The sequence below is a fragment of the Rhinoraja longicauda genome, chromosome 32 (genome assembly GCF_053455715.1).
Source record: "Rhinoraja longicauda isolate Sanriku21f chromosome 32, sRhiLon1.1, whole genome shotgun sequence".
NCBI lineage: Eukaryota > Metazoa > Chordata > Chondrichthyes > Rajiformes > Arhynchobatidae > Rhinoraja > Rhinoraja longicauda.
This window is the reverse complement of record NC_135984.1, coordinates 23,327,317-23,352,113: the sequence shown is the minus strand read 5'-3', so window position 1 is coordinate 23,352,113 and position 24,797 is coordinate 23,327,317. Positions and strand designations below refer to the sequence as shown.

The window sequence follows — 24,797 nt, the reverse complement described above, 5'->3', positions numbered from 1 at the left end:
CCCCTTGTTACCTTTCATCTCTCCTCTAGGGATCTAAAATTGCCCAAGAGATGTTTTGTTGAAATTGCAGAGGAAATTGCCACAGAAGCCTGTGGACGCCATCAATGGATATTTTTATAGATCTTGTTTAGTACGGGTGCCGGGGGTTATGGGGAGAAAGCAGGAGAATGGGGTTAGGAGGGAGAGGTAGACCAGCCATGATTGAATGGCGGAGTAGACTCGATGGGCCTAATTCTGCTCCTGTCACTGATGAACTTATGACATAATTTTATTTGGTTGAGTTGAATTTTAAGCTTGCTGTTGATGTTTGACTGAACCGAGATCACTGTGTGGATTGGAAGGGCGATGCTGAATTGTTGCTCTTGTTCCTGGCTATCGTTCAGCTGACCCACCGTTCAGTGCTTTGCCGGCGGTGATCGGGGCTGCCGTGGTCGGGATGCTGGTTGCCGTTGCTGGGACCGCGTTGGTGTTTCGGTACGTCGTACGGAACCGTGAAAACGTTCCATGTAAGTGACTAACATCCTGCTCGCACATAAATTACTGACAGAACTCAGGGCGGCGCGGTGGCGCAGTGGTAGACTTGCTGCCGTACAGCGCCAGAGACCCGGGTTCGATCCTGACTATGGGCGCTGTCTGTACGGAGTTTGTACGTTCTCCCCATGACCTGCGTGGGTTTTCGCCGAGATCTTCGGTTTCCTCCCGCACTCCAAAGACGTACAAATGTAGGTTAATTGGCTTGGTATGAATGTAAATTATTCCTAGTGTGTGTAGGATTGTTAATGTAAATTATTCCTAGTGTGTGTAGGATTGTGTTAATGTGCAGGGATCGCTGGTTGGTGCGGACTCAGTGGGCCGAAGGGCCTGTTTCCGCGCTGTATCTCTAAACTAAACTAAAGTAAACTTTGATGATTCCCATATGCAACAATCAATGCCACTTGATGAATTGATGCGTGGGGGGGGGGGGGGGGGGAGACCAGTTTGCAGCATGGTGGTGCAGCTAATAGAACCACTGGTAATAGACTGGCAGGTGGAGCAGCTCATAGAACCATTGGGCTCCACAGTGGTAGAGCTGCTGTCTCACAGTGCCAGAGACGGCACGGTGGCGCAGCGGTAGAGTTGCTGCCTAACAGCGAATGCAGCGCCGGAGACTCAGGTTCGATCCTGACTACGGGCGCTGTCTATACGGAGTTTGTACGTTCTCCCCGTGATCTGCGTGGGTTTTCTCCGAGATCTTCGGTTTCCTCCCACACTCCAAAGACGTACAGGTATGTAGGTTAATTGGCTGGGCAAATGTAAAAATTGTCCCTAGTGTGTGTAGGATAGGGTTAATGTGCGGGGATCGCTGGGCGGCGCGGACCCGGTGGGCCGAAAAGGCCTGTTTCCGCGCTGTATCTGAAATATGAAAAAATAAAATAAAATATGAAATCCGGGTTCGATTCTGACTTCAGGCGCTGTCTGTGTGGAGTTTGTACGTTCTCCCTGTGACCACGTGGGTTTCCTCTGGGTGCACTGGTTTCCTTCCACATCACCAGGACATGTGGGTTTATAGTTTAATTGGCGTCTGTAAATTGCCCCTGGTGTGTAGGTGCATGCTAGAATCATGATGGGAATGGGAAGAGAACAAAGACAAGGGAATTAATATGGGATTCGTGTGGATGGGTGGTTGATGGTATTGATAATGGTATTGATTTATTATTATTATCATGTGTTCAGCGATCACCCCATACACCAGCACTATCCTACAAACTAGGGACAATTTACAATTTTACTGAAGCCAATTAAACTGCAAACCTGCACGTGTTTGGAGTGCGGGAGGAAACCGGAGCACCCGGAGGAAAACAAGAGGTCACAAGGGGAACGTACAACTTCCATACAGACAACGGCCGTAATCAGGATTGAACCCATGTCCCTGACGCTCAAAGGCAGCAACTCTACCACTGCGCCTGGTTCGATGGAGGGCAATGATTGAGAGAAAGAAAGATCTGTTTGGAAATGATACATTTTCATGTGCAAGCCAGTATTAATCCAAATGGCTAGGTTTAACATGGTCCATAATATTGACCATTAACTTCAGAAGCAGCTGCTGTCTTCTCTACAATTGCAGCCCGAACACTTTACACATCTAAAGCACATTGAATTAAATGAAATCAGTTTGTTATAAGATCTTTGCATGCCAACAGTGTTCCCTTAAATAATTAATGGAAAATATTGAGACAGTTGATACATTTTAATGGTTGATTATCTCTTCCCCCTAGGGTTACATGACCTGCTGTTTCAACAGTAAGTACGTCACCTTACATGTGCCTTGGAGTGCTAGACTTCCACAATGCATCACAGCTTGGTTTGGGAACAGCTCCATCCAAGACTTCAAGAAATTGCAGCGAATTGTGGACACAGCCCAGACCATCACACAATCCATTGACTCCATTTACACCTCATGCTGCCTCGGCAAGGCCAGCAGCACAATCAAGGGCAGGTCACACCCTGGCCACTCCCTCTTCTCCCCTCTCCCATCAGGCAAAAGTGTGAAAACGCACATCTCCAGATTCAGGGACAGTTTCTTCCCAGCTGTTATCAGTCAACTGAATCATCCTACCACAACCAGAACGCAGTGCTGAAATACTATCTATCTCTTTGGTGACCCTTGCACAAAACGTTATTCTCTTATCATGTATTTATACACTGTAAATGGCTCGATTGTAATCATGTATTGTCTTTCTGTTGACCGGATAGGACGTAACACAAGCTTATCACTGTACCTCACTCAGTACACGTGACAATAAACTAAACTAAACCAAATTAATCGAGTATTCAGCTCTTCTGGCTGGTCTGCATAGATCTGTTCATGACTCTCTCTGGGTGTGACTCAAAGCTCAGATTTCTCTTGAGGACTTCTATTATCCTTCAGTATCCCACAATCTCTATTTAGGGATAATTCTCAGTCTGTGTGAAATGAGTCCCTCTGTATTCCACTCCTGATCCAGCTGCTCCTGGTTTTCTTCGTTGTGTGTTCCCTCTCGGTGGGACATTACATTTTATTCACTCTATTAAACCCCCACTCAGTGAATGACCCTTCAGTCCGCCACAATCAATGGACGATAAGCCACCACATTTAAACCACCTGTTCCCGCTTAACCCTTTAATCCTTGCTATTATCCCAGCAGGATGATTTTCCAGTGACCACTTGTGGCTGAGGTGCTGATTGTTCTGTTCTGCTAAATGGTACGGTGGGACGGTTCACCATCATGTACCGTCGAGAGCTCCCCCCTCTTTGCTTGCAGTGGCCGAAGAGATTGCCTGCTCAATATCAATGTTTGCCTGCTCAATATCAAAGATTTTGTTGCAGGAAAATGTTCCAGGGAGTTTTTACAATGTGTTTTCTAAGAGAGCTTTTTGAGCTGGTTGTTGACGATCTTTGTCGGGAAGGGGCAACACTGGACCTAATCCTAAGGAATGTTGCTGGATGTTGAATGTTGAAATGCCGTTTTTTAGATAGTGGCTATAGTGGAATTCACGGTGATTACGGAAAACGATTGAATTTACCAGAAATCCCGAATTAAGTTGCAATATCAATAGACAATAGACAATAGGTGCAGGAGGAGGCCATTCGGCCCTTCGAGCCAGCACTGCCATTCAATGTGATCATGGCTGATCATTCTCAATCAGTACCCCGTTCCTGCCCTCTCCCCATACCCCCTGACTCCGCTATCCTTAAGAGCTCTATCCAGCTCTCTCGTGAATGCATTCAGAGAATTGGCCTCCACTGCCTTCTGAGGCAGAGAATTCCACAGATTCACAACTCTCTGACTGAAAAAGTTTTTCCTCATCTCAGTTCTAAATGGCCCACCCCATATTCTTAAACTGTGGCCCCTTGTTCTGGACTCCCCCAACATTGGGAACATGTTTCCTGCCTCTAACGTGTCCAACCCCTTAATAATCTTATACATTTCGATAAGATCTCCTCTCATCCTTCTAAATTCCAGTGAATCGGAAGATAAAACCTGACAGCAGTTGACTGGGAACAGATGGCTGAAGATTGGTCCACATCCACCAATCTGGAGCTATCCAAAACTGAAATATTATTAGAGCTTAGCTCAGTTCATTGTCACCTGTACCGAGGTACAGCGAAAAGCTTTTGTTGCGTGCTAACCTGTCAGCGGAAATACAATACACGATTACAATCGAGCCGTCCACAGTGTGCAGATACATGACAAAGGGAATAACGTGAATAACGTTTAGTGCAAGATAAAGCCCAGGAAAGACCAATCATAGAGTTCAGGGCCAATGTGTTTCCATAAAGGTGAAAGGTGTGGACAGCAAGCCCAAGCCCAAGGGACATGTGGACATCAAGAGATAGTGAGAGCTGAAGGAAGAAAATAAAATCTTGTGCTGTATATCTACAGAACTGAAAACTGAGAAAGCTCTTTAGATGTATAGAAATAGTACGGAGAATTTTTAAAAGAAATGGGTCATTGAGGGAGTATGAAATGTCACTTGCGGATAAGATTAAGGAAAATCCCAAAGCATTTTATAAGTACAGTCAGGACAAAACGGTACGGAGACACAAATTACTGGAGTAACTCAGCGGGTCAGGCAGCATCTCTGGAGAGAAGGAATGGGTGACGTTCCATGTCGAGACCCTTCTTCAGACTGATCAAAACTGACCAAAACTGACCAAGGACAAAACAGTAACCTGGGAAAGAGTAGAGCTTCATTGGGGAATAAAGTGGCAATCTGGTATAAGTTTATTTTGACATGCGTACTACAATAAAAAAACTTCGCCAGCGTGATGTCATTATGGTAGACTACCTGTACTTAATGATCAGGTGTGTCGGAAGGAACTGCAGGTGCTGGTTTAAACCGAAGATAGACACAAAAGGCTGGAGTAACTCAGCGGGGCTGGCAGCATCTCTGTCTAAAGAAGGGTCTCGACCCGAAACGTCACCCATTCCTTCTCTCCAGAGCTGCTGCCTGTCCCGCTGAGTTACTCCAGCATTTCTGTGTCTATCTTCTTGTACTTAACGGTCAGCATGGACATGATGAGCTAAAGGGTCTGATTCTCTGCTGCATGTTTCTAGAACTATCACTCCATGATATCGGATTGGCACAATAGACAATAGACAATAGACAGTAGGTGCAGGAGGAGGCCATTCGGCCCTTCGAGCCAGCACCGCCATTCAATGTGATCATGACTGATCATTCTCAATCAGTACCCCGTTCCTGCCTTCTCCCCATACCCCCTGACTCCGCTATCCTTAAGAGCTCTATCTAGCTCTCTCTTGAATGCATTCAGAGAATTGGCCTCCACTGCCTTCTGAGGCAGAGAATTCCACAGATTCACAACTCTCTGACTGAATTTTTTTTTCCTCATCTCAGTTCTAAATGGCCTACCCCTTATTCTTAAACTGTGGCCCATTATTCTGGACTCCCCCAACATTGGGAACATGTTTCCTGCCTCTAACGTGTCCAACCCCTTAATAATCTTATATGTTTCGATAAGATCCCCTCTCATCCTTCTAAATTCCAGCCTAGTCGCTCCAGTCTTTCAACATAGACCTATAAAAGAGGTCTATAAAGATTTTATACAAATCACAGATATGATTAAAGGAGAAGCATTGTGCCAATGTAACTATTTTAAAGTTGAAGGGAAGGCTGGTACTCTGCATGGGTCTTTATGTGCTTGACGCTGCGTTGAAATGTTGGCAATGAATAGAGAAGGTCTTAACTCTCAAAAACATCCCACCTTGCTTTGCACCAACCTCCCAGTGAACTGCAGGAGCAGATTAACCTGCCGGAAGATGCTGAGGCTGCGTTGCCATCCGAGGGGGAAGATGCTGAGGCCGCATTGCCCTCCGAGGCAGACGAAGCTGACGCCAGCAGGGAACAGACGGAAGGTGAGGTATCAGATGGATTTTCTATCTCCTTCTTCGTGTCCTTTTGTCCCATCGGTTCTCGGCATGAGAAATGGGCGACTGATATCTGGAGCCTGGCCTGGGTTGACTCCTCTCCAACGTAGCTCCTTTCTAAAACACATGTGCTTTGGGCAGCACAGTGACGCAGCGGTAGAGTTGCTGCCTCCAAACACCAGGGACCCGGGTTCGATCCTGACCTCGGGCGCTGTCTGTGAGGAGTTTGCATGTCCTCCCTATGACTGTGCGGGTTTCCTTCGGGTTCTCCAGTTTCCTCCCACATCCCAAAGACGTGCGTGTTTGTGGCTCAATTGGCTTCCTTAAATTGTCCTTCGTGGTAGGGTAGAATGTGTGTACTAATTGCTGGTCGGTGTGGGCTCGGTGGATTGAAGGGCCTGGTTCCACACTCTGTCTCTAAACTAAACTAAAGTACTGGAGAAGCTCAACGGGTCAGACAGTGTCTGAGGAGGGAATGGGCAGACAGAGTTTTGGATCAGAGCCCTCCTTTAGTCTGAAGAAGGGTCCGGTCAGGCATTGTCTGTTCATTCCTTCCCCAGATGCTGCCTGACCCGTTGAGTTCCTCCAGTACTTTGTGTATTGCTGATAATCGCAGAAACTGTAGTTTCCTGTGTCTCAGCTCCTATCTAGCTCTATAGACAATAGACAATAGGTGCAGGAGTAGGCCATTCGGCCCTTCAAGCCAGCACCGCCATTCAATGTGATCATGGCTGATCATTCTCAATCAGTACCCCGTTCCTGCCTTCTCCCCATACCCCCTGACTCCGCTATCCTTAAGAGCTCTATCTAGCTCTCTCTTGAATGTATTCAGAGAATTGGCCTCCACTGCCCTCTGAGGCAGAGAATTCCACAGATTCACAACTCTCTGACTAAAAAAGTTTTTCCTCATCTCCGTTCTAAATGGCCTACCCCTTATTCTTAAACTGTGGCCCCTGGTTCTGGACTCCCCCAACATTGGGAACATGTTTCCTGCCTCTAACATGTCCAACCCCTTAATAATCTTATACGTTTTGATAAGATTCCCTCTCATCCTTCTAAATTCCAGTGTATACAAACCTAGTCGCTCCAGTCTTTCAACATATGACAGTCCCGCCATTCCGGGAATTAACCTGTGTGGGGAAAGTCTGTAACACCATCTCTCAGACCCTTGTCAGACACTCTCTGTTATGCCTGCTGAGAAGCAGACCCCCTCTGAAAGACGATCAAAGCAATATCCCTTCATCATGGAGAATTATCCTCTGGTTGCTGTTGGGAAAATGGTGCATGTTTCCATCGAGAGACATTGATCATAATCCAGAAGCCCAGAGTTAATACGTTTTCTGGAAAGTTGCATTATTTTACAATATCTCACCCAATCTTCCAAAGAGTGACCCAGCAATTTATCAGAGGACGGGCTTTCGGCTGAAATTTCTCCGGAAGGTTGTTGGCCTCATTTCCAGATCTATCCCTGAATCTGGGAATATGTGTTTGCAAACGTCCGGACTTCTTCCCTGGTGGGAGAGGGGAGAATGTGTTAACGGTTTTACTCTGAACCTGCAGAGTCCAGTCCCGGAGGTGCGGGAGAGGAGGCAGGAACCACAGAGGCGACCGTCGAGCCTTCAGTCAGTGACGAGCAGGCCGAGGCTGCAGTAACTGAGCCACCCGCCTCCTGAGGCCTGGAGATGAAGCCACCGCTGGAGTCCCTTCCCCATCCAACCTTCATAAAGTCTTAATGGTTCATTGTGTAGGAAAGAACTGCAGATGCTGGTTCAAATCGAAGGTAGACACAAAATGCTGGAGTAACTCAGCGGGTCAGGCAGCATCTCGGGAGAGAAGGAATGGGTGACGTTTCGCGTCGAGAAGGTCAGTCTGAAGAAGGGCCTCGACCCGAAACGTCACCCATTCCTTCCCTCCCGAGATGCTGCCTGACCCGCTGAGTTACTCCAGCATTTTGCGTCTACCTTAATAGTTCATTGCTCGACTAATTTGAAAACAATACACATAAACCAACGGCACGGTGGCGCAGCTGTAGTGTTGCTGCCTTACAGCGAATGCAGCGCCGGAGACTCAGGTTCGATCCCAACTACGGGCGCCGTCTGTACGGAGTTTGTATGTTCTCCCCGTGACCTGCGTGGGTTTTCTCCGAGATCTTCGGTTTCCTCCCACACTCCAAAGACGTGCAGGTTTGTAGGTTAATTGGCTGGGCAAATGTAAAAATTGTCCCTAGTGGGTGTAGGATAGTGTTAGTGTGCGGGGATCGCTGGGCGGGGCGGACCTGGTGGTTCGAAGGGCCTGTTTCTGCGCTGTATCTCTAAATCTAAATAAAGTAAACACCATGTGAGTTCAATTGTTTCTGTTCAAGTGCTGCCTGGCCATTGGAAAGAATTACAATCGTCTGTCCTTTACTGCACCACAGTGGCACAGTTGCTGCTTCGCAACGCCGGAGACCCGGGTCAATCCTCATCTCAGGTGCTGCCTGGGTGGAGTTTCTACCTTCTCCCTGTGACTGCGTGGGTTTTCCCCAGGTGCTCCGGTTTCCTCCCGCATTCCAAAGACGTGTAGGTTTGTAGGCCAAAGAAAACACTTCAGATAGTCCCTGCTTTCCCTCTCCATCCCCTCCCCCTTCCCAGTTCTCCCACCGGTCTTCCCATCTCCGACTACATCCTATCTTCCTCTCGCCCCCTCCCCTGACATCGGTCTGAAGAAGGGTCTCCACACACGATACGTCACCCACTCCGTCTCTCCAGAGATGCTGCCTGTCCCGCTGAGTTACTCCAGCATTGTGTGTCCACCTTCGGTTTGCAGGTCGATTGGCTTCTGGAAGTTGTCCCTGATGTGTAGGATAGAACTAGTGAATGGGTGGTCGCTGGTCGGCATGGACTTGGTGGGTTGAATGGCCCGTATCCATGCAGTCTCTCTGAAACTAAAACTGATACTAAATTGGGGGAGAATTTCCCGGCTTGCTATTTTGATCAGGAGTGCAGGGCCATCTCTAATCTGCTCACCACCCTCCCATTCTGTTCCTTGTACATTCCCCAGGAGACACCTTGCTTGCTGCCCCCACTGCTTCTAGTAGGATTTTAGATTTTTAGATTTTTAGATATAGAGATACAGCGCAGAAACAGGCCCTTCGGCCCACCGGGTCCGCGCAGCCCAGCGATCCCCACACACTAACACTATCCTACACCCACTAGGGACAATTTTTACATTTGCCCAGCCAATTAACCTACATACCTGTACGTCTTTGGAGTGTGGGAGGAAACCGAAGATCTCTGAGAAAACCCACGCAGGTCACGGGGAGAACGTACAAACTCCATACAGACGGCGCCCATAGTCAGGATCGAACCTGAGTCTCCGGCGCTGCATTCACTGTAAGGCAGCAACTCTACCGCTGTGCCAGTCATCTTTGTCATCTTTGTTGACATCTGATTCCCATGATGGTTTGTGCCAGACATCATTTCCTTGCGGACACCCAGCTTTGCTATTGGTAGCCTTGCAAGGTAAAACATTACTGGAATAATAATGGAATAATCAGGGAGGGGCAGTGGCACAGCAGTAACATTCCTATCAATATACCCGGAGAAAACCTACTGTGTGCGGTAACGGGGAGAACGTGCAAGTCCCACACAGACAGCACCTGTTGCCAGGATCGAACCTGGGTCCCCCGAGACCCAATTAACCCACCAACTTGGGCCTCTTTGGGATGTGGGAGGAAGCCTGAACGCCCAGAGGAAACCCACAGGGTTGCAGGGGACACTTCCGCAGATGCACCACAGGAAGCATCCTGTCAGGTTGCGACACATCTTGCCGAAGACCACAGTCATTGGAGAGAGCGGTGGATCTCGCCCAGCCCACCGCACTGGCCCCACTTCCCATCCTTGACCCCATCCACACCTCGCTGTCTCATCAAAGCAGCTAACATAATCAAAGACCCACCCCCGGCCATTCCTTCTTCTTCCCTGCTTCATCTGACGGAAGGTACAGAAGCTTGAAAGCACGCAAGGAACAGACTCAGGAACAGCTTCTGCCCCTCTGTTATCAAGCTCCTTTCCCAAGCGAGTGACCTGAACCGGTCACCTCTACCCCATTGTGAACATTGGACTGTGTTTATAGAACTGATGCGCTAGAATGCTGAGAACTATATTCTGCACTTTCTATCTTAGCCTTTGCTCTACCTGTTGTACTTTGACTTGATTGTACTTAAGTCTAGTGCAGGAAAATAACTGCAGATGCTGGTACAAATCGAAGGTGTTTATTCACAAAATGCTGGAGTAACTCAGCAGGTCAGGCAGCATCTCAGGAGAGAAGGAATGGGCGACGTTTCGGGTCGAGACCCTTCTTCAGACTCAAATACTAGACTTAAGTCTAGTATTATCTGATCTGTTTTAATAGCGTGCAGTACAAAGCTTTTCACTGTACCTCAGTCAGGGTCGCCAACTGTCCCGTATTTTGGGCTAAATTGGTTTGTCCCGTACGGGACCGCCCTTGTCCCGTATTAGTAGGGTTGCCAACTTCCTCACTCCCAAATAAGGGACAAAGGGTGACGTCACCGCCCCTCGCCCCACGTGATCTCACCCAGGCAGCGTCCACGTGCTCCCGCTCCACCAATGGCGGCCGCCATTGGTGGAGCGGGAGCACGTGGCCGCTGGCTGGGTGAGGTCACGTGGGGCTTGGAGCGGTGACGTCACCCTTTGTCCCTTATTTGGGAGTGAGGAAGTTGGCAACCCTAACCTCAACACACACGACAATAATAAACCTAAACCTAAATATGTGCAGACTCCACCCAATCTGCACACAATCAGTAAATTCATACTGTACATGAGCGCAATGATAAATAATTACAAAACTGCAACGATTAAAGGAATAGTAGACTGCACCGAGGCAGTAGACAAAGAGGCGCCTAGTTTCTGGCACCGTCTTGTGCCCTTCAGTTGTCAAGTTCCTACTATAATACTATAATCAGTCTGAAGAAGGGTCTCAACCCGAAACGTCGCCCATTCCTTCTCTCCCGAGATGCTGCCTGACCTGCTGAGTTACTCCAGCATTTTGTGAATAAATACCTTCGATTTGTACCAGCACCTGCAGTCATTTTATTACACTATAATACGTAGTCTTATCATCGCCTTAACGGCTCTTGGTGTCTTGGCGGCATCACCGGGTCGTTGTTGCAGGGAAGCTCACTACTGGGATGACTTTGAAAATCCTGTACCAGGTGGTCCCTTAACCTCTGGTGAATGTCTTGAGACCACCGGTTAAGAAACAGTTGGACAGGGACATGGATAGGACAGGTTTGGAGGGTTATGGGCCAAGCGCAAGCAAGTGGGACTAGTGTAGCTGGGACATTGTTGGCCGGTGTGGGCGTGTAGGGGCGAAGGCGCTGTTTCCACGCTGCATCAATCTATGACTCCACGACTCTATGACTCCTCTCAGGTATTCATTGTCTCTGAATCTCATCCTCAGGCGTACAGCTTGCTCTCTGAATAAAATAAGACACTGTTACCTTTACACTCACCGTTGACGGTTCACCATTGAATATGTAACCAAACACCACTCAAACAAACTGAATAAATTATTTAGCAAAATAGGTCTGTGTGTTATTTGTCATTACTTTTTTGTTACTCTTCTGTGAGCAAAGAGTGGCAGGAAATAACAGAGACAGAAGGGGCAGAAGTTTCTCTTTTATTTTCTCACCATCATGGTTCATGTAAAGACGATTGATAATAGACAATAGGTGCAGGAGGAGGCCATTCGGCCCTTCGAGCCAGCACCGCCATTCACCGTGATCATGGCTGATCATGCACAATCAGTACCCAGTTCCTGCCTTCTCCCTATACCCCCTGACTCCGCTATCATTAAGAGCTCTATCTAACTCTCTCTTGAATGCATCCAGAGAATTGGCCTCCACTGCCTTCTGAGGCAGAGAATTCCACAGCTTCACAACTCTCTGAGTGACAAAGTTTTTCCTCATCCCCGTTCTAAATTGCCTACCCCTTATTCTTAAACTGTGGCCCCTGGTTCGGGACTCCCCCAAAATGGGGAACATGTTTCCTGCCTCTAGCGTGTCCAATCCCTTAATTATCTTATATGTTTCAATAAGATCCCCTCTCATCCTTCTAAATTCCAGAGTATACAAGCCCAGTCGCTCCAGTCTTTCAACGTACGACAGTCCCGCCATTCCGGGAATTAACCTGATGAACCTACGCTGAACGCCCTCAATAGCAAGAATGTCCTTCCTCAAGTTTGAAGACCAAAACTGCACGCAGTACTCCAGGTGCGGTCTCACTAGGGCCCTGTACAACTGGCCTATTTTGCAGTATTTTCTGTTCTTATTTTCTTGGCCGGAGCCGGCAGGTTTATTCCCATGGCCAGGCTCTGTGGCCGACTTTGTGGGCTGGTATCTTGGCTGCTTGGCGGTTGAGTTGGACCGCTCTGGAAACTTTAGACCACTCTCAGAGGCTGTGACCTCTGTTGGTTCTACAAAATGGATCGTCCAGAAAGGTTCTGGAACCAAAGAGTGCCGGAAAATCGGGGTGGTGGGCCGGTATTACTGAGTCTTCATCCTGCCACTTTCAGGAAGAACATTCCTGACCAAAATAACTTACCATGAACATTATTTACCTTCATGGCCCCTTTTCGCTCACCATTTTCAATACTTCACACTTTAGTTTAGTTTAGTTTAGTTTAGAGATACAGCACGGAAACAGGCCCTTCGGCCCACTGAGTCCACACCGCCCAGCGATCCCCGCACATTAACACTATCCTACACACACTAGGGACAATTTTTACATTTACCCAGTCAATTAACCTACATACCTGTACATCTTTGGAGTGTGGGAGGAAACCGAAGATCTCGGAGAAAACCCACGCAGGTCATGGGGAGAATGTACAAACTCCGTACAGATGGCGCCCATAGTCAGGATCGAACCTGAGTCTCCGGTGCTGCATTCGCTGTAAGGCAGCAACTCTACCGCTGCGCCACCGTGCTGCGAAGATCTTGGAGAAAAGCCACGCAGGTCACGGGGAGAACATATGCACTCTATACAGAACCCGGGTCTCTGGTGACATAAATGCTGTAAGGCAGCATCTCTACTGTTGTGCTACCATGCAGTGCCACCTCAATTAAAAAATATATACATAAACACCTCCAATCCCACTAACTGCTGCTCAGAACAGAATGATTCACGGGACTTGCTGCCCATCATTTCCCAATTAGCGCCAACACTTTCCCTCTGTTTCCCATTTTTGCCAATTAATCAAATCGACAATTCAGTCGTGGGCCCCACGAGAGATTCCCCATCAGACACACCTCATGACAAAAGCCTTGGCAAGGGTTTGATGCAAGTCAAGTTCCACAAAACTTCCCAAGTGTGTTGTGACCTCAAAGAGTTTAGAAAAATCTTTGCATGACCTGCCTTTCATAAAGCTGTCAGTTTGGATTTTATGCTGATTATGTGACCTCTTTCAAGTTTGGCTTCACCACTTTCGTAGCTACACATTGGTAGCATCATTGACAGATAATCCCTCACCCTCTGTTTCTAATTTTAATGCAGAAGAAAGAATGCAGAAGTCCCAGGAGACCACCATTCCCATCTATATTATCATTGACTCAATGAAGTATTGAAAAGCTCCACATCATTGCTGATTGGAAACATTCCATGTTACAGTTGATGAGGCTGTATTTGGACTACTGTCTTCTGTCACACCGATATAGGAATGATGTTGTTAAGCTGGAAAGATTGTGGAGATTATATTTACGATGATGTTGCCAGAATTTGTGGACCTGAGCTATAGGGAGAGGTTGGGCAGACTGGGACTTTATTCCTTGGAGGGCAGGAGGATGAAGGGTGATCTTATAGAGGTGTGTAAGATCACGAGGGGGAGAGATCGGGTCGATGAACTCTGAGTCTTTTACCCAGAGTAGGGGAATAAAGATGCAGAGGACATAGGTTTAAGGTGAGATGGGGAAAGATTTAATAGGAACCTTCGGGGAAAGGTTTTCATACAGTCTAAAGTCTCCCTTGTGTAGGGAACTAGGCACTCTAGTTCAGGGGAGGAGATGCTGGATCCTGCGGTTTGTGCATTGGGAGTGTTTGTGGGATGTACCTGCTTCGCTGAAGCATTTCTTGTGATTTACCTGCAAAGTCAGAGCATGGCATGGAGCTCTCATCTCACCGACTCTGCGTCTCTTCGTTTCTAAGTTTTAGTTTTCGTGATGCAGCGTGGAACCAAGTCCTTCGGTCCACCGAGTCCACGCCGACCAATGACCAACCATACACTAGTTTAATCTTACACACTGGGGACAATTACCAATTTACAAAAGCCAATTAACCCACGTAAACCTAAAGGGTGGCACTTTGGCCGAGAGTTGCTGCCTTACAGCGTTTACAGCGCCAGAGACCTGAGTTCGATCCCAACTACGGGTGCCGTAAGTAGGGAGTTTTACATTCTTCCCGTGACAGCGTGGGTTTTCCTCCGAGATCTTCGGTTCCTTTCCACACTCCAAGGATGTACGGGTTTGTAGGTTAATTGGCTTGGTCAAATTGTAAATTGTCCCTAGTGTGTATAGGATCGTGTTAGTGTCCGAGGATTGCCGGCCGGCCGGCGCAGACCTGGTGGGCCGAAGGGCCTGATTCCGCGTTGTATCTCAAAACTAAAAAAAACCTTTGGAATGTGGGAGAAAACCAGAGCATCCAGTGAAAACCCACGCGGTAACAGGGAGAACCTGCAAACTCCTTACAGACAGCACCCGTGGTCAGGATCGAACCCGGTTCTCTGGCGCTGTAAGGCAGCAGTAACGCTGTGCCACCGTGCCAGATCTTTATCTCTGGGTAGGGTCGCCAATTGTCCCGTATTAGCCGGGACATCCCGTATTTTGGGCTGAATTAGTTTGTCCCGTACGGGACCACCCATGTCCCGTATTAGTAGGGTTGCCAACTTCCTCACTCCCCAAATAAGGGACAAAGGGTGACGTCATCGCCCTGCGACCCACGAGACCTCACCCAGCCGGCGGGCCACGTGCTCCCGCTCCACCAATGGCGCCCGCCCGAGCCGGGAGCACATGGCCGCTGGCTGGGTGAGGTCACGTGGGGCGCGGGGCGGTGGCGCCACCTTGTCCTGCATTTGGGAGTGAGGAAGTTGCCAACCCTTTCCCTTCTTCAGACTGGTCTCGACCCGAAGTATCACCCATTAGGGCGGCACGGTGGCGCAGCGGTAGAGTTGCTGCCTTACAGCGAATGCAGCGCCGGAGACTCAGGTTCGATCCCGACTACGGGCGCCGTCTGTACGGAGTTTGTACGTTCTCCCCGTGACCTGCGTGGGTTTTCTCCGAGATCTTCGGTTTCCTCCCACACTCCAAAGACGTGCAGGTTTGTAGGTTAATTGGCTGGGCAAATGTAAAAATTGTCCCGTGTGTGTGTAGGATAGTGTTAGTGTGCGGGGATCGCTGGGTGGCGCGGACCCGGTGGGCCGAAGGGCCTGTTTCCGCGCTGTATGTCAAAATCTAAAAAATCTAAAAAAATTAACCGCTGAGTTACTCCAGCTTTTTGTGACACCTTCGATTTGTACCAGCATCTGCAGTTATTTTCCTACACTATCTCTGAGGGAAGTGGAGAACAGGGTCAGAGTCCATGGCATTGATCACAACTCTCTCCGTGAGACAGTCTCATGTGGCAGAACTATTGACAGTCTTCCCATCAAAGAGGGATCACCGTAATATCTTCAGACGAGCTTTAACCAGGGAAAGGTCACTGCAGAGTGCTCACATATGTTTGCCTGTCACACTTTAATATGTTCCCTGTAGTCAGGAATGTACTTTCTCTATTCCACCGCTGTATTCATGGTCAAACACACAGATGCCTGCATAGAACATCATTTCCAGACACTCTCCTGCACATTCCAAGACGTCTGGCGGGCGTACACCTGCGTCTCACTGATAATCATTTATCTTCGCCATTATCCATGTAATCACTTCCACAAGCCAGGGGGAGGGGAAGCAACATTTGGCACCCTCTTCACATTAGTGCCATGGTTATCAGAGATTCCTGCTCGATTATCACCAGGCAACAGTGTTTATAACAGTCTGGTACAAGAGAGTAAAGGGCCTGTCCAAGTTACGCGATCTTTAATGTGACTGCCGGCGACTGTCAAAGTCGTAGCAGATCGCTGAAATTGTCTTTTACCCAACAACAATGACCACGACAATGACCACGACAATGACCACGACAATGACCACGACAATGACCACAACAATGACCACGACAATGCCGAGTCAGGTCGATACAAGTCACTTTTTTTGTGAAACTAGCACCTGGCTTAGAGATTACACCGTCTTCGGAAACATCGCAAAATTCCCACGCTCACCTGACCGTCAAACTGCCGCCTCCAATTTACCTGTCAAATGTCCTGACGGTAAATAAATTGGTTAAACAAAACTATCTTCTGGTATCTTCAAATGCCTTTTCTTAATTTAATATTACGTGCTTCTAAATGCATCTGCGACAACCTGGCAAACCTGGGGACAGCGTGCGACAGACAGCGCCCGCAATAAGCTACGATACCTGGCGACAAGCCAGCTGTCACCGAGAGATTTCTATCTGGAAAATGTTTCCACGACGCGCTGAGATCCGCTACGATTCATTGAAGACTCCTCACGGTCACGCCCACGACACCACGGTAGAGTTGCTGCCTTACAGCGCCAGAGACCCGGATTCGATCCTGACCACGGGTTCTGACTTTACGGAGTTTGTACGTTCTCACCGTGACCTGTGTGGGTTTTCTCCGGGTGCTCCGGTTTCCTCCCACATTCCAAAGGCGTACAGCTTTGTAGGTTAATTGGGTTTGGTAAAATTGTATGTGTAGGATAGTGTTGGTGTACATTGATCGCTGGTCGGCGCGGACTCGATGGGCCGAAGGGCCTGTTTCTGCACAGTATCTCTAAACTCAAGAACTAAACTAAACTAAACCATGAGCAGGCTTCAATGCAAGATCTTCTTGTTGTTTTAGTTTAATTTATTATTATTATTATTATTATTATTATTATTATTATTATTATTATTATTATTATTATTATTATTATTATTATTATTATTATTATTATTATTATTATTATTATTATTATTATTATTATTATTATTATTATTATTATTATTATTATTATTATTATAATTATTATTATTATTATTATTAAGGGAATAACATTTAATGCAAGATAGAGTCCAGTAAAGTCAGATTAAAGATAGTGCGAGGGTCTCCAATGAGGCAGATGGGAGGTCAGGACCACTCTCTAGTTGTTGATAGGATGGTTCAGTTGCCTGATCACAGCTGGGAACAAAACTGTTAGCCCAGTGGTCATGTTTCGTTTGGAGCTATAACAGGGAAACAGGGACTTCAGTCCATAATCACAAAGTGCCGTTCTGACAAGAAATCAGAAATTGTCCACCAAAGCAAAACCAAATATTTTTTAAATGGTGAGATACTTGGATAATGATGTTCGGAGAGACCTGAATGTCCATTTACAGCAGGCACTGAAAGCCAACATCCAGGTGCAGCAAGGGATTAGAGAGGCAAATGTTAGTTTTAGTTTAGTTTAGAGATACAGCGCAGAAACAGGTCCTTCGGCCCACAAAGTCCATGCTGCCCAGTGATCCCCGCACATTAACACCACCCTACACAGGTGACCGATGAGATTTCCTCGTTGGTCGCGTGGAGTCGGTGGGCCGAAGGGCCGATTTCCACACTGTATCTCTAAACGACACTAAACTAGGAAATGCTGCCTGATCCGCTGAGTTCCTCCAGCAGTTGAATGATGCTTGATGGTCGTGTATGACAAGTTACGCTGGTATTCTGTGCTTTGCGTACCCAAGGTTTTGCAGAGAGTTTGTGTTTTGCTCAAGATTCCAGCATCTGTGGCCTCTTGTGTTTCCGAGAGGCTTGGAGTGCAGGAGAGAGGAATTCGTGCTGCACTTGTGTAGAGCTTTGGTGCAGTCTGCACGTGGAGTGTTGTGTGAAGTGTCTCTCTCTTTGCATATTTGCCATACAGGATTCAGCACAAAGTCACTGGACGGCTTCCATGGATGGTGGGTTTGCTCTAAGAGGGGAGATTGAACAGATGGGGGCTGCACTCTCTGGGACTTAAGAAGAGTGAGAGGAAATCTCATTGAAAATTAGGTTTTATAGGACCCCACAGGTTGAAAATAGGGGGGATTCCACCTTTGGCTGACGAGTCCAGAACAGGGGGACCCCTTTTCAAAATCAGCTGCGGGCTATTTAGTTTAGTTTAGTTTGGTTTCGAGGTACAGTATGGCAACAGGCCCTTCAGCCCACCGATTCCACGCCGACCATCGATCGCCCATTCACACTACTTCTATGCTATCCCTCTTTCTCATCCACTCCCTGCACACTGGGGGCAGTTCACAGAGGCCTAACCTACAAACCATTCACCACTTTGGGATGTGGAAGGAAACCGGAGCACCCGGAGGAAACCCCCACGGTCCTAGCGAGAACGTGCAAACTCCACACACAGAGTGCGGGTGAAGAGGGGATCATGCCCGGGTAAGGCAGCAGCTCGACTAGTTGCCCCACTGTGCAGCAGTTCAACTGAGGCGAGGAGTGATTTCTTTAAGCAGAAGGTGGCAAATCTTTGTAATTCTTCACCTAGACTGTGGAACTTCAGAAATTGAGTTCAATCAAAAATGCAGGTGAGTAGATGTCTGAGGACGAAGGGAATCGAAGGAATCAGCGAGAATGTGGTGCTGGGGTCGATTAGTCATGAACTTGGTGAATGGAGAGCATGATTAAACAGTCCCATGACAGGCTCCCACCCTAACTTCTCATGTTCCTGTCACTGTACATACGCCTGATTGTTTGGCCAGGCCATCTTTTGGTACGTGGCTGATGTAATGGTGTTTATCGTGCATGAATGCAGCAAGACTGGGTTTAATTTAGAACAGAGACCATGAAATGGCCAGGAAAGGCAACAGCTTCCAGATGCAATTCCAATGGGCACGATCTCTTTCTCCTTCCTGATGCTCTCCAGATGGATGGCTGGAAATGGTGCAGCCAACACCCTGGCAATCAGGCCCCACTCCCCAATAACAGGCTGTCCCAATGGTCGCTTGCTGCATACATTCACCACCCAGACGGTCTGGCAAAGGTTCACGTTCCACTCGGCTGAGTCAGAGTGGATGAGTTGATCTCATGGAGAGAGAGAGAGAGAGAGAGAGAGAGAGAGAGAGAGAGAGAGAGAGAGAGAGAGAGAGAGAGAGAGAGAGAGAGAGAGAGAGAGAGAGAGAGAGAGAGAGAGAGAGAGAGAGAGAGAGAGAGAGAGAGAGAGAGAAAGAGAGAGGGAGGGAAAAGAGAGAGACCGAGAGAGGGGGAAAGAGAGAAAGAGAGACCGAAGGTGGAAATGTCAAAGACTGGAGGGTAAGAGCTTTAAAGTGAAAGGGGCACATTTTAAAGGAGAGGTGGAGGACAAGCTTTTTTACACAGAGGGTGGTGGGTGCCTGGACCACTGCCAGGGGTGGTGGTGCAGGCATTTGCGGCATTTAAGAGGCTCTTTGACAGATGCACGGGTGTGGAGGGACATGGATCACGTGCAGGCAGAGGACATTTGTTTAATTGGGCAACATGTTCAGCATGGGCACTGTGGGCCGAAGGGCCTGTTCCTAGAATCATAGAAACATAGAAAATAGGTGCAGGAGTAGGCCATTCGGCCCTTCGAGCCTGCACCGCCATTCAATATGATCATGGCTGATCGTCCAACTCAGTATCCCGTACCTGCTTCTCCCCGTACCCCCTGATCCCTTTAGCCACAAGGGCCACATCTAACTCCCTCTTAAATATAGCCAATGAACTGGCCTCAACTACCTTCTGTGGCAGATAATTCCACAGACTCACCACTCTCTGTGTGAAAAAAAACGTTCTCATCTCGGTCCTAAAAGACTTCCCCCTTATCCTTAAACTGTGACCCCTTGTTCTGGACTTCCCCAACATCGGGAACAATCTTCCTGCATCTAGCCTGTCCAACCCCTTAAGAATGTTGTAAGTTTCTATAAGATCCCCTGTGTCATGCTAGTCTATGTTCTGCATGTGCAGCAAGATTTACAACCAGCACTGAGGTGGCAACTGGTACTGCGTTTTGCTGACATTGAATGGGTGGTAAGTTCCATCCAAGGATCTGAGGAAAATCCCACTGCTCTCCATCACACGGTGGGCTGTTCAGTGGCCAGTGGCCGGGGCAGCAGGCAGGAGCTCAGGGCAACTGGGGTGTGCACCTCTCACGTCCTCAGTCAAACACTATATAGTGATAGAGGACATACATGGAACTGCAGATGTCGGTTTACAAAAAAACCCAACATATAGTGCTGGAGTAACTTACATGATTCATAAGAAGTAGGAGCAGAATTAGGCCATTCGGCCCATCTGCTCTGCCCTTCGATCATGGCAAATCTATTTTTCCCTCTTAACCCCATTCTTAAGGTCATAAGGAAAAGAAGTAGAATTAGGCCATTCGGCCCATCAAGTCTACTCCGCCATTCAATCTATCTATCTCTATCTCTCCCTCCTAACCCCAGTCTCCTGCCTTCTCCCCATAACCTCGGACACCTGAGGTTGTCCTGCCTTCTCCCCGTATCCTTTGACAACCTTCCTAATCGAGAGCCCATCAATGTCCGTTTTAAAAATACCCAATGATCTGGCCTCCACCTCACAATGAATTCTACAGATTCACCACCCTCTGGCTGAAGAAATTCTTCCTCATCTCCATTCCAAAGGTAGGTTCTTTTATTCTGGGGCTGTTCTCATTAGAGGAAACATCCTCTTCACATCCACTCTATCTAGTGGACCAGTGGGTCAGGCAGCATCTCTGGAGATCATGGATAGATGGTGTTTCAGGTCGGGACCCTTCTTCAGACTGACAGGTAGAGGCTAAAGTTGGAGGCCAGTTTACAGGATTTGAACCTGCAACGTTCTCACTCAAAGTCAGGAGGGTTACACAATGAATTTCAGAAGGCACCCTTTGTAAGAAGGAAGAAAAATCCAATTTGTGTTCCGTGTCACTAACTAGCAGCCCAACCATCTGCCAATCCAACCGACTACCAGTCTAACCGACTGACTACCAATCAAACCAGCTGACTCCATGTCCAACCAACTAACTCTTGAGTCCTGCCAGCTGTGTCAATGAACCTAAATTATATTTTGGAGTATTCTGTACATTTATTTTCAGGGATTCACGGTTAGTTTTGAGCTCTGTCTATTTGCTTGATACAGTTCCATCTGGCTGTAATTCGAGAAGTTGCCACCAGGTGGAGTGCATCGCCCAGGAATGGCCTGACCTGTTTCACACTAACTCTGGAAAGATTGCTGCAAAACATTGCGGCCAATGTTTGAGACTGGATTCAGTTCCGTAGCAAGATCCTGCACCTTCATCGACTCATTGATTGCTTGCGTGAGTGGTGGCACAGCAGCATCAGTGAGGCACGCATCCACTGGCAGGTCACAGATTGTGTTTGTAGTTGGCAAGCAGCGACCAAGCCCACCAAAACATTGAGTTACCACAGCCATCACCCCATTAAAGGTTTAAAATTAGAAACAATTCCTTTGGCTTGATACATGTGTTAATCGAAAAAAAACATGGTTGTATAAAAGTAATACTCCACCCCTATGAGCAAATGCTGGCAAAGCAAACAAGGGTAGGTCTAGACTAACATAGGCTGGTTAACATTGGTTTGATTGGTAGTCAGTCGGTTGGACTGGTAGTCAGTTGGATTGGCAGATGGTTGGGTTGCTAGTTAGTGACAAGGAACACAAATTGGATGTTTCTTCCTTCTTATAAAGGGTACCTTCTGAAAGGACTGATGGTTAGCTCACCCATTCCTTTCCTCCAGAGATGCTGTCTGACCCACTGAGTTACTCCAGCATTTTGTGTCAATCTTCAGTTTAAACCAGCATCTGCAGTTCCTTTGAGCACAGGACTGATAGTTAGTTGGTTGGACAGGTAGTCAACTGGTTTGATTGGTAGTCAGTTGGTTAAACCGGTAGTCAGTTGGTTGGACTGGTAGTTAGTTGGATTGGCAATTAATTGGACTGGTGGTTATTTGGTTGGACATGAAGTCAGTTGTTTGGACTGGTAATTGGTTGCACTGGTAGTTGGCTGGACTGGTAGTTAGGTGGTTGGTCTGGTAGGCAGTTGTTTGGACTAGTAGTTAATTGGACTAGTAGTTAGTTGGACTGGCAGTTGGTTGGACTGATAGTTGGTTGGACTTGTAGTTGGTTGGACTGGTAGTTAGTTGGTTGGACTGATAGTTGATTGGACTGGTAGTTGGATGGACTGGTAATTAGTTGGTTGGACTGGTAGTTAGTTGGTTGGACTGGTAGTTAGTTGGTTGGAATGGTAGTTAGTTGGTTGGACTGGTAGTTAGTTGGGCTGGTGGTTAGTTGGACTGGTAGTTAGTTGGTTGGACTGGTAGTTAGTTGGTTGGACTGGTAGGCAGTTATTTGGACTGGTAGTTGGTTGGACTGGTAGTTAGTTGATTGGACTGGTAGTTAGTTGGTTGGACTGAGATGTTGGTTGGACTGCTAGTTGGTTGGACTGATATCATTTGGTTGGATTGGTGTATGAAAGACTTGGCTGTTGATGTCTGTCAGTGGAAACCAAGTCTCATTCTGCCCAGTCCATTATCTGCTTCGGATTATTATTAAGAGCTGATAATTTGAACTTGTTCCATGCAATTGGTATAAGGTTGAGTTTCCAGGAATTGTCTGCGGGACTGGTGAAAAATAAAATCAGATAAAAACCATTGGCAATCCAAGATTCCTGCTTGAGTAACGTTCAAAAAGAACAAAACAGAGGTTTCTAAACAGCCAAGACATTCAAATGCCAATATTCTCACTCCTGTGGATACTGGTTTTAGTTCTCTCCCTGGCTATTCCCAGAATATTTTTGTTGTCAGGAGGCCGGTCTGATTTTTACAAGGGTAAATCACCAATGGCTTCACCACCCAATGCCTTGGATGAGGGTGTTTGAGCAGGCAAAGTCCCATAGAATTCCTAGGGTTTGGCCTCTATCGGCCCAACCACTACCTGCAGACTGGTGCAGTACAACGTCAACCTCTCACAGTGTATTGACACAATAAAACAGTTAGCGGAAGGTAAAGGGGAAAAAGGTACGAGGACTCTTTGATAAAGATAGACACCAACAGCGATTCCTTTTTTATAAGACTGGAGGGTGGCTAATGTGGGGCCTCCAGTTAAGAAGGACGGCTAAGAAAACCATGGGAACCATAGACCAGTGCATCCGTGGTAGGAACATTACTGCAAAGGATTCTAAAGGATAAGGTATACATATCAAAGGCAGGAGTTGATTATGTGAAGACATTATGGTTTTGTGCTTGGGAAATGTGTCTCACAAATTGGATTGAGTTTTCTGAAGAAGTAACCAAGAAAGTTGATGAGGCAGTTCTGTAGACATTGTCTACATAGAAGATAGAAACACAATCTCAACCCGAAACTTCACCCATTCCTTCTATCTTCACCTATTCCTTCTATGGCGGCACGGTGGCGCAGCGGTAGAGTTGCTGCCTTACAGCGAATGCAGCGCCGGAGACTCAGGTTCGACCCCGACTACGGGCGCCGTCTGTACGGAGTTTGTACGTTCTCCCCGTGACCTGCGTGGGTTTTCTCCGAGATCTTCGGTTTCCTCCCACACTCCAAAGGCGTACAGGTATGCAGGTAAATTGGCTTGGTATGAATGTAAATCGTCCCTAGTGTTGATACACTGGGATTGCTTGTCAGCACGGACACGGTGGGCCGAAGGGCCTGTTTCCGTGCTGTATCTCGAAACGAAATTAAACTAAACTAAAGTAAACTTAACTAACTAAACTAAACTAAACTAAACTAAACTGAAAACAAAGTAAGGAGGTAATGCTTCATTTTTATATCATTTTGGTGACACCACACCTGAAAGACTGTACACAGTATTAGTCTCTCGATTAATGGAAGGATATCAATTCATTGGAAGCAGTTCAGAGGAAGTTTACTCAATGTGGCTGTCTTATGGGGATAGGTTGGACAGGCTCAACTCGTATCCACTGGAATTCAGAAGAGTGAAAGGGGGCTAAATATATTTAAGATCCTGACAGGGCGGATGTGGGCAGGACGTTTCCACCTGCAGGAGTACCTAGGACAAGGACTTGCTGTTTAAAAAATAGCCCTAACTCTAACCCTTTTTGACAGTTTAATTTAGTTTAGAGATGAAGCATGCAAGCTGGCCCTTTGGCCCACCAAGCCCATGCCAACCGTCAATCACCCGTTCACACTGGTTCTTTGTTATCCCACTTGCGTGTCCACTCCCGACACACCAGGGCCAATATCAGGTGGAATAGAAAAGGAACAGCAGATTCTGGTTTATACCAGAGATAGATAGACACAAAATGGTGGAGTAACTCTGCTGGTTCGGCAGCACCTCTGGAGAAAATGGATCCGTGAGGTTTCAGGTCGGGACCCTTCTTCAGACTGCGTCTCCAAACTTCTGCAGCCTGAAGATGGATCCTGACCTGAAATGTCACCGAGCCATTTTCTCCAGAGATGTTGCCTGATCCGCTGAGTTACTCCAGTATTTGTGTCTGTATTTAACACACAGCTCAGCTCCCCCACACCATTGGCAGTCTGCTAGTTGCAACAAGAAGGGTCTCGACCCGAAACGTCACCCGTTCCATCTCTCCCGAGATGCTGCCTGACCCGCTGAGTTACTCCACCATTTTGTGTCTACCTTCGATTTAAACCAGCATCTGCATCTGCAGTTTTTTTTCCTACCAAAGGGTCACCTATCCATGTTCTCTAGAGATGTTGCCTGACCCGCTGAGTTACTCCAGCACTTTGTGAACTGGCATCTGCAGT

At 47.4% G+C, this 24,797-nt stretch overlaps 1 protein-coding gene across 1 annotated transcript in view; it reads left to right on the top strand.

Moving 5' to 3' along the window:
* Positions 1-7,579, top strand: part of vsig10l2 (V-set and immunoglobulin domain containing 10 like 2) — a 64,957-nt gene extending 57,378 nt beyond the window's left edge. The window contains exons 12-15 of the mRNA XM_078426625.1: positions 384-506; positions 2,256-2,280; positions 5,767-5,894; positions 7,467-7,579. Coding sequence (XP_078282751.1) covers positions 384-506; positions 2,256-2,280; positions 5,767-5,894; positions 7,467-7,579 — 389 coding nt within the window. The remainder of the gene's footprint in view (positions 1-383; positions 507-2,255; positions 2,281-5,766; positions 5,895-7,466) is intronic.
* Positions 7,580-24,797: the final 17,218 nt, after the last annotated feature.